The sequence below is a fragment of the Monodelphis domestica genome, chromosome 1, assembly GCF_027887165.1.
Source record: "Monodelphis domestica isolate mMonDom1 chromosome 1, mMonDom1.pri, whole genome shotgun sequence".
Lineage (NCBI taxonomy): Eukaryota > Metazoa > Chordata > Mammalia > Didelphimorphia > Didelphidae > Monodelphis > Monodelphis domestica.
The window spans coordinates 464,495,950-464,514,399 of record NC_077227.1 but is presented as its reverse complement, the minus strand read 5'-3'; the positions used below and the strand labels follow the sequence as shown (position 1 = coordinate 464,514,399).

The following is an 18,450-nucleotide window of genomic DNA, read 5'->3' as shown; positions in this document are numbered from 1 at the left end:
AATCCTCTATTTGGCAATTCAAAGTACTTCATCACCTGGCCTCCTATTTTACAGTCTTCTCCTACCTTATTCTCCTCCATGAATTCTGTCATGCAGTGACACTGCACTCCTTCCTGGAGTTCAAACATGATATGTGCCAATTCTGATTGTTTTCCCATGTCTGGAACTAGCTGTCTCAAATGCTTTCCTTCCTCATCTTTGCCTCCTGGCTTCTGGGACTTCTTTTAAGTCTCAGCTAAAGGTTCACCTTCAGCCTTTTCCAGTCCTTAATCTTAGAGGCTTCCCCCTGAGACTACGCCCAATTGATCTTTTCTGTACCTTGTTTGTACATAGCTTTTTGCATATTGTTTCCCACATTAGACTATGAACTCCTTGAGAGCAGGGAATGGTTTTCTTTTTTGCCTTTCTTTAAATCCCCCCAACACTTAGCACAATAACTGAACCTACAGTAGGAGCTTAAAATGCTAAGTGACTGAATGATTAAGTAAAATAACTAATACTATTATACCCAAGTATCTTAGCCATTCTCACCCCTATATGTAACAGTACATTAAAACTAAGTAATTCAATCCTTACCCAGAAATACCAGAAGAACTGAAATGAACAAATTAACTTACAAGCTTGGACTTATTCACAGAAGGCCTAATTTCTGACTATGTTGCTTTTCATTATTTAATAAAGTAACTAAGCATATTTAAGTTGTACACCATTAGCAGCTATTCTATTCACTGTATGTATAAAATATACAGTAAAAGTATGTTCCATACCAGTACTTACCTTTAAGGTTTTCACAGCCACAGTTAGGCTATATTTTTTCCATACGCCTTCATACACTTCTCCATACTGTCCTCCTCCAAGTTTGTGCTTCATGGTAATGTCTGTCCTCTCAATCTCCCACTTATCATAGTTAGGAGACACTCCATATATGGTGGGTTTGTTTCTCTTGGGAGCTGGGTAATGCAGAGTGGTGATCAATCCATCTGCCACTGTTGAATGGTGATGAACCAACTCTGCCAAAGTGTTAAAGCGACTCTCTGAAGAGACGTACAGCTAAAGCAAGCATAAAATGGCATTTTGTCAGATAGCATAGACATAAGATGAAATAAATCAAACAAGAAGGTCTTATTAAGCCTTAATTTAATAAACTGCCAAAGAAAAAATCTTACCTTTCCTCCTTAATGGTCAGGCTAGGATGTATGTATATGTAAGTATATGAGGTGTCACTACTCATTTCCTAGTCAACTTCACATGCCAACTGTGCCTTCTCTATGAGGACTAACACTGTGACTTTTCCCCCTCTGGTAACTAGGAGCTAGGACCCTAGGTCCTTCAGTTCAGAGAGGTGAGCTTTTGCTTTATTTTACTGAGACCCAAGCTTCTAGGATGCTTCCTCTTCTTCATAGCTCCTTTCCATGTGTTGTCTTTCCTTTATCAGAATCTAAGTTCTTTAAGGGCAAGGACTCTTGCTTATATTTGGGCTTTCAGTGCTTAGCACAGTGCCTGGATTATAGTAATCACCTAATAAACTATCTATCTATCTATCTATCTATCTATCTATCTATCTATCTATCTATCTATCTATCTATCTATCTATCTCCATCCATCTGTCCATTCATCCATCCATCCATCTATCTATCTAGCACAATGGGTGCATATCTACTATTTAGTTCTAGTGGAAAAATATAGATATGAACTGCAGAAGATACAAAGTTTAGGGGGAATAGGGAAAGTATCATTGGAGAAAGTACCCATAAATTAAATGAGATCCAAATAAAAAGATATCTTCTCTTACCTTAAATAGTTCAAACTGCATTATGGGTAATATAAAATAGTTTGTAAATAAACTCAGAGGCTTTCTATCACCTCTAGGATCAAATACAAAAATCCTCTGGTGGGCATTCAGAGCCTTTCATTGGCATACATCACTCCCACCTTTCCAGACTTCTTATATCTTATATTCCTTCCATGTACTTTGCAATCGGGTGACATTGGCCCCCTTGCTATTCCTCAAACAAGACATTCCATTTCCCAGCTCTAGGCATTTTCAGTGGCTGTTCCCCATACATGGAACACCTTCCCTCAACTCTACTTTCTGGCTCCCCTTGCTTCCTTCACATTTCCACTGAAATCCCTCCTTCTTCTACTCTTTCCTGATCTCTCAGTGCCTTCCCTCTGTTGATTACTTCCAGTGTTTCCTTATATGTAGTTTGGACAAAGCTGTTTCCTCACTGTCTCTCTCATTAGACTATGAGCTCTTTGATAATGAGGACTGCATTTTACTTTTCTTTGTATTCTCAGTGATTAATACAGTGCCTGACACATAGTAGGTGAGTAGGTGCTTAATAAATATTTACTGACTGTTGGATAAATAGGTACCCAATCAGGCAGGATCAATGACTTGCAAAGAGAACCCAATCTGTTGATCTGAAAAACAAGTTCTTATGTTTTCATTATGTTTTTTAAAGGAAAGGAGGAAATGCGAGAAGGGAAAGGAAGAATGGAAATCAAGAAGAAAGAGAATGAATAAGGGAAGGGGGTAAAGAAAAAGAAATTATGTGCATGTTGGTAGCTATTTGTCTCACAGGAGAAAGTAAAATGAGGGAAGTAAAATACTGCTTCCTAATTTAAAAAAAAAGGATGATAATTCCTCATAACATGCATATGGAACAAAGATATACTCACTACAGGCATACAAGACTGCTTATTGACAGCAACTAACTTTATAATAAGGAGAAGGGAGCAATAAAACAATTACCTTGCAATTAAAAAAGAAATTATGTAAAACTTAAAAAGAAATGATGGCAAAATGTTCAAGCAAATTTAGACGTGAACCCACAAAAGGCTAGAAATTAGTTATGTTGATAAGGATAATTTTAAATATTCCTCGAGTAAAATGAATTACAATTGGTAAGATAGACTTCTGGGTTACGAACCTTTGTGAATCAATCTAATTCAATTCTACAAAATAACATTTTCAGCTGGAAAGCTTAGCAAAGTATATTCTTGGAATAGAAACAGGAATAGGTCACCAACATTTACAGACAGGAGTACACCATTCCAGCATGGTATTTCTGTTGAATAGTAATATTCTTTGAACTGCTTAGAAGGGGAAACTATGGTCCAAGCATATTTATCAATAGATTTCTTCAAAGCACTTGAAGAGAAACCACAAAGTGAATTCTGAAATGATAACATCATGAGTCATACATAAACACAGACATCCAGGACTAGCAATTTGAGAAAAAAAAATTGGTGTGTTGGATTTCTCAGATATATGTTTTGTATAACATATTGTTATGTATAGTGTTCCCTTCTATGAGGTACTAACAATATTAGCATGATTTATACAGAAAATTAAGTGGAAGGTAAGAGACACTTAATCCTAGGAGAAGCCAACAGAGGTCTAATCACTTCACTAAAGTGCTAATAATGCTCTAAATTCTTCCTCTTTAGTTAGTTAATAGTGTAATTTTAACATTATGAAAAAGAGTCAGGGAAATACAAATTCTACAAGTTGTCCTTAGAATAAATAAATTCTTCATATTAACATGTAATCATAGGGGACAGAAGATGTATATGGTTGCTGGTGATAGAGCAAACTCATCCGGGAGAAATGCACTTTGACCAATTTCTCTTGGTTATAATATAAAGCACAGAGTTTATATACAAGTAGTTCTACCTGATACCACAAGATCACATTCCTTCTCTGGCTCAGAATTGTTACCCCAAGTCTTTATTTATACAGATTGTGTTCTTAGACCTCTTTTCTTCCCTCACATTGAGAGATTTCAGAATTATAGCATGTTTCCCAGAAAAGATTAGCTTTATCCTTTTCCATAATTAAATTTATAGTTCCAGCAACTTATTTCCTCTTCCACTATAAAATTTACATATTAAAACTCATTAAACATTAAAACCACTGTATATTCTTAAACTGTATATTCTGTTCATGACCATTTCCTAATTGTCCAGGCTAATGTCCTCCTTCCTCAGTCCTATACTATGCTCTCTGAAGAAGAATTATGCTGATGAGTTGCAATCTCTATCAGGAATTCATAGTATGTTTGGAGAAAAAGAGTGAAATTACCAGCTATGAATGGCCTGGTACTGTGGCTATGAAATATTTCATAAATACAGTGCATTTCCAGGAACTACCTCTTTATAATCGTCCCAGTCTTCCTGTCAAAAATGATCTTTCTGTCAAAAAAAAAAATTTAAGACCACTCTTTACTGCTGACAACCAGACACAGAGGCTTAACTGAGCTTAACTTATGCAGCACTGGGCAAAGTAGAATGCTGCTGTCACACTGCTCACATACAATGTTTACAGGCTGCTTTGCCCCAGAGTTGATGTTCCCTTGTGAATTTCTAAATACTATTAGGAAGGCTGTAAGCCAAAGGTATACTGGAGCCAGCAGACAGTGCTTAAGAACCAACTGTTAAAATTTCAGTGTGAGCTTTTACACCTCAGAAACTGGCACAAAGCTACAAATCAGGGCTAAAATTATTGTTTTGTTTGTTAAAAAAGTAGAGAAAATGTTAATAATGCAGATTATACTTTAAAGTGTGCTGTGTATAATTTTCCCCTGGAGAGCCAGTTGTTAAAATTTACCAGCACACTAGTGCTATAAATCCAATTCTGATACTAACTTTCTAACCTTTTCTATGTGGGAAGATTTAGTTGTATTTTAGCTAGCTCTGCTCTAGTCCTACTACACTTACTAAGGTTTTAAGTAAAATCTAGAAAATTTGAAAGATTACAGAATTGATTCATCATTGAGTTTTTTTGCTATGTTTTTTGCCTAGATTCTATTCTTATCAACCTGAATATATCTAACTTGCCATCAAAGCAATCCATAAAAATTAAATTAAAATGAATTACTGAACTTGTCTTTACAGGAAAGAAGAATAAAAGGTTTAAAATAGGACTCCAAGGAAGTACTGGCAACTTGGGAACTACAATTAACTTGAATAAATGAAAACACAGCCTAAAGTAACCAGAACACCTTAAAAAAATGAACAAATAAACCAAATCACAAACTTGAACATCACTCTCAAACCATGGCCTTAAACTCTAAAAATACCTTAAGACCTGTAATAAAAATTTCAGTAATAATTATTATAAAAACTTAAGAGATCTTAAAGTCAACCAGAAAATGATTGCTCAACTCCATTAAGGAACAGGAGAGTATGAGCTTCTAATTCAAAACAACAAAAGCTTTCTGGAATAGACTAGCTGTGGAGGTCTGGCAGCTTTGGGTCAGTTGGTTAGAAATAGTAATTTATAAACTCCTCTATGAAAACCCAGGAACACAGAGAGAGATGAGCCAAGAGGGTGGAGGCAAAAAGAAAAATCCTTAAGGGACTTATTTGCAAATCTGCTTTACTCCCATACATTTTTTAAAGATTAGCTAATATGAAAATAAGAATAATTAAATGTAGTCAAATTCAGCCTTCCCCTCCTAATCACCCTTAAAATTTCTCTTTGAAAGCTTGCAAAAGACTATATCAAAGCTCTGCTATGTCAGGCATACTTTTAATGCCAAGCAGCAGTTGTTCCACACATTTTTGCAATACCTCTCCCTTCCTATGCTGTTTTCACTCAGTCATAGGATATGATCCCACCAAAGCCATTCATCCCAAATGTGGATATTAAATTCCTCAGATGGGCTGACTAATGACACTAAAGGCTGAGGTGTTTCCAGGTACTCAGACAGATGATGGAAGAAAAATCCTTATTTTGGAGCAGAAAAACAAAGATTATTACCTAGAAATTTAATCTGTTATCTAGGAGTGAATATAATCTGACAAAAGTAATCCTGATGAGTAGTCTGGAAGAAAAGCAACCTGGCTGGCATACCCCTGATTTCTATATGGAGGAGGCTTAGGAATGTGGCACCATCATATACCTAGTTCAATCTCTAGAAATCACTTTTTAAATTCTTTTTTTCTCTAAAAGAATTTAAAATCAGCTAATATATTGTCATAGTGGGCCTCAATTATTTGCATCCATTCTTAACAATGCTAATTAAACAATGCTGAGATCCAAATATTCAGCTTCAAAGATACCCTGAGGTGTATGGAATAGAGCAACTAGATAAGAGGTGGTCCTTGGAGCAGTAAAGGCTACAAATAAACTGAGGAAGTCTTCCAAAATGTCAACACCTCCAGGGCAACACCTAGATAGAAAAGTCTAGACTTTTCTTGACTTATAGGAAAGTAATGAGCTAAAAGCTATTATGTCTAGAGTCTTAGCAGATATTAACATTTAATAAGAACACAGTACACACAGGAACTGTATTAAATGTGGCAGATAACTGAAAAGAGAAAAAATAAAGGAATTAATGCAATGGATATTGGTTTAAAAAAAAAACAGAACTCTAACTTATTTCAAATAGCATACTCTGAAACAAAGAAAATTCTGGTTAAGCTGGTCAGGGGAAACTATTTTTCTGCCTTACCCACCAACTCTTGAGAGTTCAATTACACCACCTAAGTTATCCAGTCCTAAATCCCTTACAAAAATACCATTAAGGGAGTAGCTGGGTAGCTCAGTGGATTGAGAGCCAGGCCTACACATGAGAGGTTCTAGGCTCAAATCTGGCCTCAGACATTTCCTAACTGTGTGACCATGGGCAAGTCATTTAACCCCCATTGCTTAGCCCTTTTTTAAAGATTAAGATAAAAATAAATATATAAAAGCAGTTCCAAAGCCCAACTGATAAGTCATGTATTTCAAAAATTATCTACACAAGCAAAAGTCCAATACAACAAAAGTATTAGTACAGTTCTTTGGAGTTGTACAAAATATGACTCTGGCCAGCACATTAATAAAGAATAATGAAATTTATTTCCCAATAAGTGACCTGGCAGTTTCCAAAAAAAGAAATGCTAGCTTAGTAACAATCAGATTTTTAAAACATTCCGAATCACTAATAATTAGAAAAACTCAAATCAAAGCAACTTTTGATATTCCACCTCAAAGCCATCAGACTGGCAAAGTTCATGGGAAAAAAAAAAGACAGTTGCTGGAGGAGTTGCAGGTGGGAAAAGGTACACTGATGCAATGCTGGTGGAGGTAAGAATTGGTACAGACATTACAGAAAATAATCTAGAACAATGTCCCCAAATAAGCTCAATATATCCTTTTACCCAAATATGGCACTACTAGACTTATTCCCTAAAAAGATCAAAGAAAAAGTAAAAAGATTTCTGTATAAAAATATTTTTAAAAGCTCTTTTTTGTAGAAACAGAGAAATAGACAATGAAGGGATATCCTATGATTATAAATATAATGGAATATAGCAAGTATTTGGTAAATATTGTTGTTTGGGGTTTTTAACCCTTACCTTCCATCTTAAAATTAATGCTATGTATTTATTCCAAAGCAGAAATGCACTGAGGGCAAGGCAATGGGGGTTAGTTAAGTGACTTGTTCAGGGTCATACAGATAGGAAGTATCAGATGCTAGATTTGAACCCAGGACTGCCTGTTTTCAGTCTGTTTTTATGTGGTAAATGAGCTAAGTCAAAAATAATTTAAAATATTCTTAGATCATAGACCACACAAAAACAAGCAATGACCTATATTTGGCCCTTGAGCCAAACCCTAGGATATAGTATTGTTCTGTGAGAAATTATGAAACAGACTATTTCAAAATACCTGGAAAGACCTAGAAGATGAAGTGAGGCCGAATGAACTGAGCAAAACTAGGAGAATGGCTTACATATAATATTATAAAGAAAAATATCTTTGAAAGTCCTGAGAATGCTGATCAATGGAATGACAAAACATGATTATTGAGTACTGATGATACGGTCTGACAGAGAGATGACTGAATAAAGATGAATATTAAGATATAAATGTTCAGATACAGTCAATTTAGGAATTTGTTTTGCTTGACTGTATATACTGGTTAAAAGTGTTTTGTTTTTTTTTCCTTCCCCCATGATGGGGGGAGCCTACAAGGGGATGTAAGAATAGAGTAACAGAAGTAGGAATGGGAAGAGAAAAGACAAGAGTGTCACTGGAGAATCTTTTTTTCCCCTCCCAAATGGAGAGAAAAGCACAGAGAGAATATCAGAAAAAAAGGCCAGATGAACAGAATAGCTTTGAAAGCTATACAAAATAGTCTTAAGAGTTTCATGTAAAATTCCCTTATTCTGATCTTTTATATATAATCATATCTAACATCTATAAAGAGTTTACTAGAGGCAGCTGGGTGGCTCAGTGGATTGAGAACCAGACCCAGACATGGGAGGTCCTGAGGTTCAAATCTGACCTCAGACACTTCCTACCTGTGTGTCCCTGGGCAAGTCACTTAACCCCAATTGCCTAGCCCTTACCACTCTTCTGTCTTGGAAAACCAACATGTAGTATTGGTTCCAAGATGGAAGGTAAGGGTTTAAAAAACATTTTTTTTTTTAATTAAAAAAGCCAAGCGCTATACCAAACACTGGTTTAACAAATATCATCACATTTGATAATCACACAACCCTACAAGGTAAGTGCTATTATTATTCCCATCTGCACAGGGTCACATAGCTAGTGTCGGAGGCTGGATTTGAACTCAGGCCTTCCTGACTCCAGTCTAGAATCCTATCAACTATACCACCGAGCTTCCTCCCTCCCCTATCTATATCATAACCTACCCATTATTATTATTTTTGGGGGGCGTTTAAGCATGAACTAGAAATTAAGGCTTTCCCAATTAAAGATTATTCCTATCCTTTGGTCTAGTGGAGATATCAACTGATATCAAGGGGCCTGAGGTTTGATGCTTAATCTGTTAAGCTGTGTGACTTCAGGCAAATAACTATAACTATAACTATAGCTGCTACTACTACTACTACTACTACTACTACTACTACTACTACTAATTAATATAATACAGTAGTCCCCCTTATCTAAGGTTTCACTTTACTTGTTTTTAGTTACTCAAGGTCATTTCAGGGGAAGGAGGGAGGAAGTGACCTGCCATTGGATGAGGAGGTGGCCATGCAAAGCATCAGCAATCTCTATGCCTAACAGTTCTGCTTTTCTTAGAGGGATTTTTAAAAAGTAATTTTGGGGAGGGATGGTATGGGAGGCAGCAGAACAAGGGGCAGGAGGAATGGGGAGAGAAAACACAGTACTATACAATGAAGTTAACATAAGTATTAAAAGTTAAAGTGAGAACTTTGCAGTTCCAGATATGCCCTGGGGGTTCTTGGAGCCTCTCCCCTGAAGTCAAGGGAGGACCACTATATATAATAATGGTCAGTGTACTTTATTATTACTGTATTTAATGCTGGCAATGTCTTACTGTATGTTTAGTTTTTATCAATTAAACTTTCTTGTACATAAGTGTCAGCAGACATTTGTGTGGTAGGTATTGGAATGTATACCCCAAGGATACAGGGGCCCTACTCTAAAGTCTTTAAGGTTTTCATCATGCTGTACCACATAGTAAATTATTTTATCCTTATAACAATGGTAGGTTGTTGTTATTGTTCAGCCATGTATGACTCATTGTGACCCTTTGGACCACATTATTATTAAAAGGATTTTCTTAATCTCTCCCTCTGTCTCTTTAAAGAGTCAGGGAGAGAAGGATTCTAAGTAGGAACCTGCAGGTGTCTGTGAGAGAGAGTTGAAGATTACCTAGCAGATAAGGAAGATTTATAAGGAAGGAAACAGTTACAATTGGGCTTCTGGTCTCTGGACCTTGAGGGAGGAGGTTCTCTGTCTCTTAGGCTCTGACAGTTTTAACAACTGACAGTTGAGACAGAGAAATGGATTTAAAGAGTTCGTAGGTGATGAATGCTTATTTATTAGTATAAGTAGGTAGTTAGTGAATAAATTTACAGGTAGAGTAGGTTAGATTAGACCTGGTCTGGCCAGGCAGAAGAACCTGTCCTTGAAGGGAGTTAGAGTAGGGTTTTTAGAAATTTTAGTTAGGATTAGGAATTTAGGTATAAGAGTATAATTTAGGTATAAGAGAATTTAGGTATATAAGGTATTAGAATAATAATCTCTCTTTCCTCCTTTCTATTTTCTACCTGTACTTCTCAAATGAAACTAAGTGTTTTATCAAACTGCCCTCCTTACTTTTGCCAAACTCCTATCAATTAGCCCTTACATTATTCATGGAGTTTTCTTGGCAAAGATACTGGAGTGGTTTGCCATTTCCTTCTGCAGTGGATCAAGGCAAATGGTTAAGTGACTTCCCCATGGTCACAAAGCTACTAAGCATCTGAGGCCAGATTTGAATGTGGGTACTCCTGACTCCAGGTCCAGGGCCCTATTCACTGAGCCACCTAGCTGCATCTGACAATAGAAGGAGGAAAATACTACTATTATCCCATTTTATAGACAAGAAAATTAAGCAGATAGGAGTTAAACAACTTGCCCAGAGTCACATAAATAATAAGTGTACAGGCTCAAAGTTGGACTTTAGCATTCTTTGTTCCTATTGTACCACCTCAGACTTTTCTGAAAATCCTACCTTTCCATCAGATGCAGTGTTTATCCTGTAGTGGTACACCCTTCCCTCATATCTCAATGAAATGGACCGCTGGCCTGGGCTGCTCTCACTCTCTCGAACCAGAAAGCTGCCATTGATTCCACTGCTCAGTAGGTATTCCGCGGCATTTCGTGACACAGGCCCATGGTACCAGGAATGTTTCTCCAAACTGTTGACTGGGGTGATATAGTTGCTCGGGACCCAGCCCTGTCCATTCTTGGTTTGGGCTTCACACCATTCTCCATTGTGATTATAGCCCAAGACACGGAGTTTTTCACCTTTGGAAGAAAATCAAGTTATATATATCATCCTCTATAGGATTCCAGGTCAGCATGTTATTTCATACCTATTTATTCTTATGCAATTACTCAATATTGATTTCTTCAGATTTCTAAATATGTAGTTCACTTTTGCAAAAAAAAAATTATTTTTAGATGAATGTGTTCATGTGATAAAACCACGTATCTAGATGTTATGGCTAATGTGCTCCATTCTGATAGTAGTCATTTATTAAAAATTATACGTTTATCATGGATATGGATACAATAACAAAAGAGAGAAATCAAAATGTTTCCATATCTAGTTCAATTTTATTCTACATTGTAAACGAACCTCTATTTTTCTTAAGTATTAATGTGGTATAAATTTTTAAAGTCTTTAACTAAAATCATTTCCATCATTTTCTTTCTTTCTTTTTTTTTTAAACCCTTACTTTCTGTCTTGGAGTCAATACTGTGTATTGGCTCCAAGGGAGAAGAGTAGTAAGAACTAGGCAATGGGGGTCAAGTGACTTGCCCAGGGTCACCCAGCTGGGAAGTGTCTGAGGTCATATTTGAACCTAGGACCTCCCATCTCTAGGCCTGGCTCTCAATCCACTGAGCTACCCAGCTGCCCCCCATTTCCATCACTTTCTAACAGTTTTTCCTAATCCAAACTTTAAATCTATTATTTAAATGACCAAAGTGGTGGTCAGTTCAAACTATAATTTCTCTAAATATTGTTTCTTAAAATCACTGTTAGCAACACACAGTCTTCTTACCTTTAGTTATGCTTAGAGTGTTATCCCCACTGGCCACAAAATCATACAGTGCAACAAAAAGGTTAGGGTCATTTTCACTGGGACCAGCAAGGAGGTTTTCCTTAGAGTTCCAACGAGCTGCTTCACTCAGACCTTGTGGCTCAAAATCAGATGCAGTTACTGGCCTCTGAAGGGCTTCTGGAAGAGAAAAATTACCAGGGTAAGGATGTTTGTCTGAAGAAGACATCCTGTCTACCCTCCAAGATGCTTCTAAAGATAGGTCACCCCAGCTCCCCTTAGTGGCTACTGATCATTTTCTTTCCATTGATTCTAGTCAATAGTGCTCTCTTAATATAGGATCTGTGATTTTTTGACTGGCTCTATAAGGAGTTTATGAACTTAAAAAAAATACCCTAAAAAATGAGCTTGAATTTAGAGAGGTTGAAGGAATCTTGTACCCGACAGAATCAAGAACCAACAGTAGTATGACACTGTGGACAGAGAAATCCTTGATTCTGGAATCAGAGAACTTGGGTTCAAATTTTACTTCATACTTGTGTGTCCCCTGGGCAATTATTTTTCCTGCTTTGGGCCTTAGTTTCCTCTGAGACCCCTATTAACACTATATCTATATAATTCTAGGATCCTATACAAAAACAAGATATTTCATTTGTCATAAAAAAGAAATCATACTCAAACCTTCCTTTTCCTGGAACCAAAAGAGTACCAAAGCATTTTCTTATTAAGCTTGACTCAGGAACAGCCCTAGTTTTTATATTTACTTCTATAGACAACTGGATGTGCTCAGCTCTGATCTAAGCTTGGTTACTTCAGAATAAGGATGAACCATCACACATTCTGAAACAAGTTGGAGCTTTTTAGAATGCAAACCAACATCAATTGGGGGGGGGGGGAGTCCTAGGGAGGAGGATAAGTCAGAAGGAAATCTTTCAGTTTTGGTTTCTAGACTTTTCAGTGAAGTAAATCTTCAAAGATGACTTTTTTTTTTTAAGTTCTCAGACTATATCTTCACCAGATCTGATAATCTCACTTTATAAATTATGATAGTAAAAGGAAGTAGAAAAGAAATATGTTCCATTCTAACATTAAAATTTTCTGTATTATAGAATTATCCTAATGACATATGAGGCATTTGTTCTTTTTAGTATCTATGTTACAGGATTTGAAATATTAAATATGATTAACTATCTTTGTTATACTTAAATCGGGAGAAGTGTAAGCCCTGAACTAGCTATTTATGAGAGAAATATACAAATAATGAAATAGAAAAACTTGCTTTTGCAGTATATATATATATATATATATATATATATATATATAAGCAAGATAGAGAAACATACATAAAGTCTCTTTTTCCTTGTCAATAAACACAAACATCTCACTACTCCAGAAGTGAAGAATATTTACACTGTGGACCTTTGTGGGTTCAAATTGCAGTCCTACATGTGTTCCCTGGATGACCGTGGATATGTTATATCAACTTCCCAGGCCTCAGACTTTTCATTTGTGCATTGAAGTGAAGGATTAAATGACTCCTGAGGTCCCTTCCAGTTCTAAATCTATGATTCTGACACCTCCAAAGTTTCATAGAACACATGTGTTCAAGCCCAGGTAGATTTGTGCATTCTCTGGAAATCAAACTCAAATCACAACCATAGAAAAGGTTTTTGTTTTTTCCTCAAATGATTCTAGATGATCTCTCCTACACAACAATGATTTTATAAAAGGAATTTCAGGATGAAGTGGGGGAGGAGGGTGAAGATGAGATGAGGAAATGACTGAAAAAGACCTGGAGTCAGCAAAATGTAAATGACAGCCAGAAGACAACTGACACTTCAAAGTGCTGATGAGAGAAGTGCTCTGAGGAGCTATCCTGCAAAATGGAGGCAGATGCTGAAAATTTTAGGCAATAGGATATGGCCTTTCATAGGAAGGAAAGGCCCTCCCACTGCTTTCTGATTCAACAGGAAGGCAGGAAATCCAAGGCAGTCCCCCAACTTTCCTACTTAGATTCTTCTCTACTCCAAAAATTAATGATTGAAACCTAGTGGGGAGGCTTGCCTCTGAATCAAGATACTGGAGTACAGCCACAATCCAACATCAGAATCCTCTATTTAATTCCCAATCCAGACTGATGTCAAAACTGACTCACAATGTACAAATGCCAAATTTCTTGCTTCATTTCATAACAAACTCCACTGTCAAAGCTTAAAAATAATCACCACTTACAAAACAAAAGTTGAACAAAATATGCAGAAATCTTCCTTGCTTACTAATACTTAATCTTAGTACCACTGGTAAGTCATTATACTATTAAAAAGTCCCCAAACTTTCATGAATGCCCTTGCATATTTGAGAAGACAGCAGAAACAGAATCGAGTTTTCTCTTTTTTTCTCCTTATAGATCTTTGGAATATTGTGGAGATCCCTAAAAAGAAATAAATTTTAGTAAGCACTATATTTTTATATGGATTTTGGTAAAAATTGTCTTGTCTCCTTGAATCTCTTATTTTAATATAACTCATGACCACATCTTCGAAAGTGTCTTTGAGGTTACTTGGTAGAATGGATAGAAAGCTGGTGTGAATCAGAAAGACTTGATTTCAAATTCTGCCCCTACTACATAGTAGGCAAGACATAGCCTCTCTGGGCTACCAGGCAATTCTTTAAGCCAGTAAAATGCAAAGATGTGATCATCTGCCTCAGTAAAGGAAATTTCTCATCCAACCTCCTCTCAAAGGTCTCAAGTATAAAAAAAAAGGTTTCTCTAAGCATATTTAAAATTATTTTCAAATAGTCATTCTCACACCAAAATGGCTTTCTCCTACCAATAAAGTCATAAAGCAAACCTGAACCATTCAACAAACAGACTATATCAGCCTGGAAGCCCTCTTATTCCAGGAACCCAATTATATATATCTAAAAAATCCAGTTAGTATTATCCAGTCTATACACTTGATCTGGAGTTGGGCAATCTGTTTGAATTCCATTCTAAGAGCATGGTTTGTTTGTTTGTTTTTTGAAACCAATTCTCCCATGCTACATAATAAATACTTCCCTAAGACTGTGAGTCAGTCAGAGATCAGAGATGTTTATAGAAAAGCTTCTCAGATGTAGAATACTTCTGGTCTAGACTTCCAAGACTTGCTAGTTAAGCAAGGGAAGTAACCTTCTTATAAACTTCAATGGCTTGCTACTTCACAATCCCAGGGAGAAGAAAAGTCCTCCAACTCTAGGAAAAGCATCCCAGAAAAGTTCCCATGTTTCCCATAGGCACTTTATGCAAAGTTTCAGTTTTGTCTAAATAGAAGGACTTAGCTGTATTTTGGTATCTATTCTCAAGCTATCTATCTGATTATTCCTTGCAAATTTCAGCATGGGAGTGGGGAATATACAAGTGCCAAATGAATACGGTCACATTCCCTTTTAGTTTTGCTCATATTCAATTATTTAAACACTTAGCACTTTACCCTAGTTATTTCCTTATAGGCAGCTCATTGCTCTCCCTACTTCATAGAATATCTTGTATTTTAAAATCTATAAAACAGATCCTTACAAGAAGGAAGGTTTAATGTTTTATTTAATACTCTGTTCCAGTTGGTGAGATCATGCTCAGGCTATTCTCAAATCAGTTTATAAGAATCTCTCATAACTTTTTATAATACGAGCTTAGAGTAAAAACAGCATTTCCCATCATTTGACTTTGGCCAATCTCGTTATGCCTAAACCATATGCAGAGATCATTTTATGTACACTGTGTCCAGTCAATTATATATATATATATATATTTTTTTTTAAACAGTAAACAGATCTAAAGTGCTTCAAACTAAAAATCCTAGCTAAACCAAGTCACATCCTTACCTACCTTTTTTTAAACCCTTACCTTCTGTCTTAGAATTGATACCAAGTATTAGTTCCAAGGAAGAAGAGTGGTAAGGGCTAGGCAATGGAGGTTAAGTGACTTGCCCAGCAAAGAAGCGTCTGAAGTGACATTTGAGTCCTGGACCTCAGGTCACCAGGCCCAGCTTTCTATCCACTGAGTCATCTAGCTGCCCCCTTAGCTACTATTAAAACCATTTTTGCTGAGTCCTTCCTGCGTATGTAGGGCACTTTGCTGAGTGTTGTAGGAAACACAAAGAAAAAAATGATAACCGTTTCTGCTCTGGAGCTTCAAATATAGGCAATAGGGAGATAAGATAAGGAAGTATGAAAAAGCCAAATAACAATACAATTTCAGGGAGGTAACAAGGCAGGGTATGTGCCAAATGAATGGTATAGACAGAAAAAATTAAAAGGTGGAAAGAGAGGAAAGGAAGTTCACTGAGATCTGGGAAGCCTTCAAAAAGAAAAAGAATTTGATCTTGAAGCACAAAATTTTTCCTCCCCCATAGAGAAAAGGATTGTTTAGATTGGTTCAAATAACATTACCACAGCACTTACCAATCTAAAATATTCATAAGTATTCAGACCAATAATATCTAACTAATCTAGATCTTTTTTGAATGAGGAAGAGAGATTAAGGGAAAGAAGTTAAAAGCCAAATTGAAAGTGAAAATCTATGGAATATTTAAGAAATTTATTTCAAATTAGCCCCTTATTTGTTGGAGTACAAACTGATCCTTAATAAAGCCTTTAAACTTTTCCCCCCTTAAGTAGCACTGTTTACCCAGAAATTTCATGTATCTTACTTATTGAATTAAGTAAAAAGATTTTTGCTTCCCTATCACTGACATAAATTTGTGTTATCAGTGTCTGAATTGATCATGTTTCTGTGCTGATTCAGAAACAATTCATATAGTTAATCAGGATAGAAAGAAACCAAACCAGGCAAGCATCAGAAGGTCTTTCTAGTTTCCACTCTACCATTTATTAGCTCTATGACTGTGGGTAAATTACTCAGTGAAACTCAAGTTTCCTCATCTGCTAAATATGGAAAAGAATACCTGCCTCCCTCAATTGTGAAGAGCAAATAAAACAACGTTAAAATGCCAAACAAATATAAAATAATTTAAAAAACGATTTCTAAAACTAGCCATAACTTTCCCTACCAAAATAGCATAAAACTCAATATCAAAGCTGTCACTAATTATTAGAAGTAATTACAAAAGACAAAGCAGCACATCACCAACATCTACTGAATAGCTACTCTCTGAAGGGAACTCTGATGTTTTTATCTTTGGTACCAATATAAAACACTTAAAAGTTGGACTTATACAAGAAATTTTCACTTGTTTCAAAAAAGATTATGCATTTATTAGAAAAAATTCCCACTATTTACCATAAAACTAAAACTAAACTATACAAACATATGAGGACATTATAATATCCCTTCAAGTTAGACACTTGCATATGGAATACTGGAAAAAGCTGTGGATTTGAAGATAGAAGACTATAGTTGATATCCTGGCTCTGCCACATACTATATATGTGACCCATAGTGAATCATTTAGCCTCTTCAAGACTCAATTCTTTATCTGTAAAGTGAGAAAGTTAGATCAGATGACCTTTAGGGTTGATCATTCCATTGTCTTTAGTCACTCTATGGAGAACATAAGGCAGGGTATGAGAATGGACCCCTAAAATATGACCATATTGTTGGGATGATTAAATTAGTGCTTGAGTTGGAGTCAAGTTGAAATAGTCCTTATCAAGCCAGCAGTTCATGATTTGTCTGTTATTTCCTGAAATATATGAAAATATTTTCATTCTGCCCTAAACCATTTGCAAAGGATTAAAATCACTCCTCCCTTATGTTAGCCATATGATAGTTTGAAAACATTCATTACACATTTCCTACTCTTTCAATATGGATTGTACTCATTTTGGTCCTGATATGCTAGGATAACAAAGTTGTTGGTTACCTTGGTTCCAATATCTACACAGTTACCTATTAATATTTAATAAGCCTCATTTGCCTAATTCAAGGTTAGTTAACTAATTTTCCATAACAATAAGAATTTCAGACTTAAATTTGTCAATTTAGGCAGTTTGGTGGCACAGTGGATAGAGAGCTGGATCTTAAGTTAGGAGGATCTGCCAGAGTTCAAATCTAGCCTCAGACACTTAGTAGCTGTGTCCTGGACAAGTCACTTAACCCCTATTTTCCTTAATCCACTGGATGGAAATGGCAAAACCAGTATCTTTGCCAAGAAAAACCCATGGAGAGGGCAGCTTGGGGACTCAGTGGATTGAGAGCCAGGCCTAGAAATAGGAGATCCTGGGTTTAAATCTGGCCTCAGACACTTTCTAGCTGTGCGACCCTGGGCATGTCACTTAACCCTCATATATAACCCACAAACCAATATACTGAGTTGATTCTAAGAAAGTATTGGTTTAAAAACAAAACAAAAAACATACCAGGGCCAGTATAGTTCTTAGGGTCACAAAGAATAGAACACAACTGAACAACAACTTGTTAATTCAGTTTGCTTTTTTAAAATTCTGAAACTGCAATTTAAAGTAGAGGAACACACAATTAAGAAGTTTCCTCTATAATCCACTGATCAGGGCTGCCAGGGGAGCTCCAAACGATATACAGTCAGACCAATCAGAAGGAAGATAGACGTAGGTATGGAAGCTCTTTTATTCCCTCAAAGAGTATTTCTGGGGCAAATGGAGGCATGCTGTTAATAAATTTCATGCCCTTATTAATAAATAATATTGTATTGGGGGGGGTATAGATTTCCTCTACCAATGAGGATTGGTGACTGCTCTTCAGTTTCTACTTAAAAACACACACACACACACACACACACACACACACACACACACACACCCCCCAATACCTTACCTTCAGTCTTAGAATCAAAACAGTGTATTGGTTCTGAGGCAGAAGAGAAGTAAAGGCTAGGCAAAGGGGGGTAAGTGACTTGCCCAGGGTCACACAGCTAGGAAGGGTCTGAGGCT

At 36.3% G+C, this 18,450-nt stretch overlaps 1 protein-coding gene across 2 annotated transcripts in view; it reads right to left on the bottom strand.

The window, feature by feature from the left end:
• ABL1 (ABL proto-oncogene 1, non-receptor tyrosine kinase) overlaps nucleotides 1-18,450 on the bottom strand; it is a 232,155-nt gene that overhangs the window by 38,327 nt on the left and 175,378 nt on the right. For both annotated transcript variants that reach the window (XM_003339625.4, XM_007475160.3), the window contains exons 2-4: nucleotides 11,545-11,721; nucleotides 10,488-10,783; nucleotides 778-1,050 (exon numbers count right to left, since the gene is read on the bottom strand). In XM_003339625.4, the coding sequence (XP_003339673.1) occupies nucleotides 778-1,050; nucleotides 10,488-10,783; nucleotides 11,545-11,721 (746 nt within the window). The remainder of the gene's footprint in view (nucleotides 1-777; nucleotides 1,051-10,487; nucleotides 10,784-11,544; nucleotides 11,722-18,450) is intronic.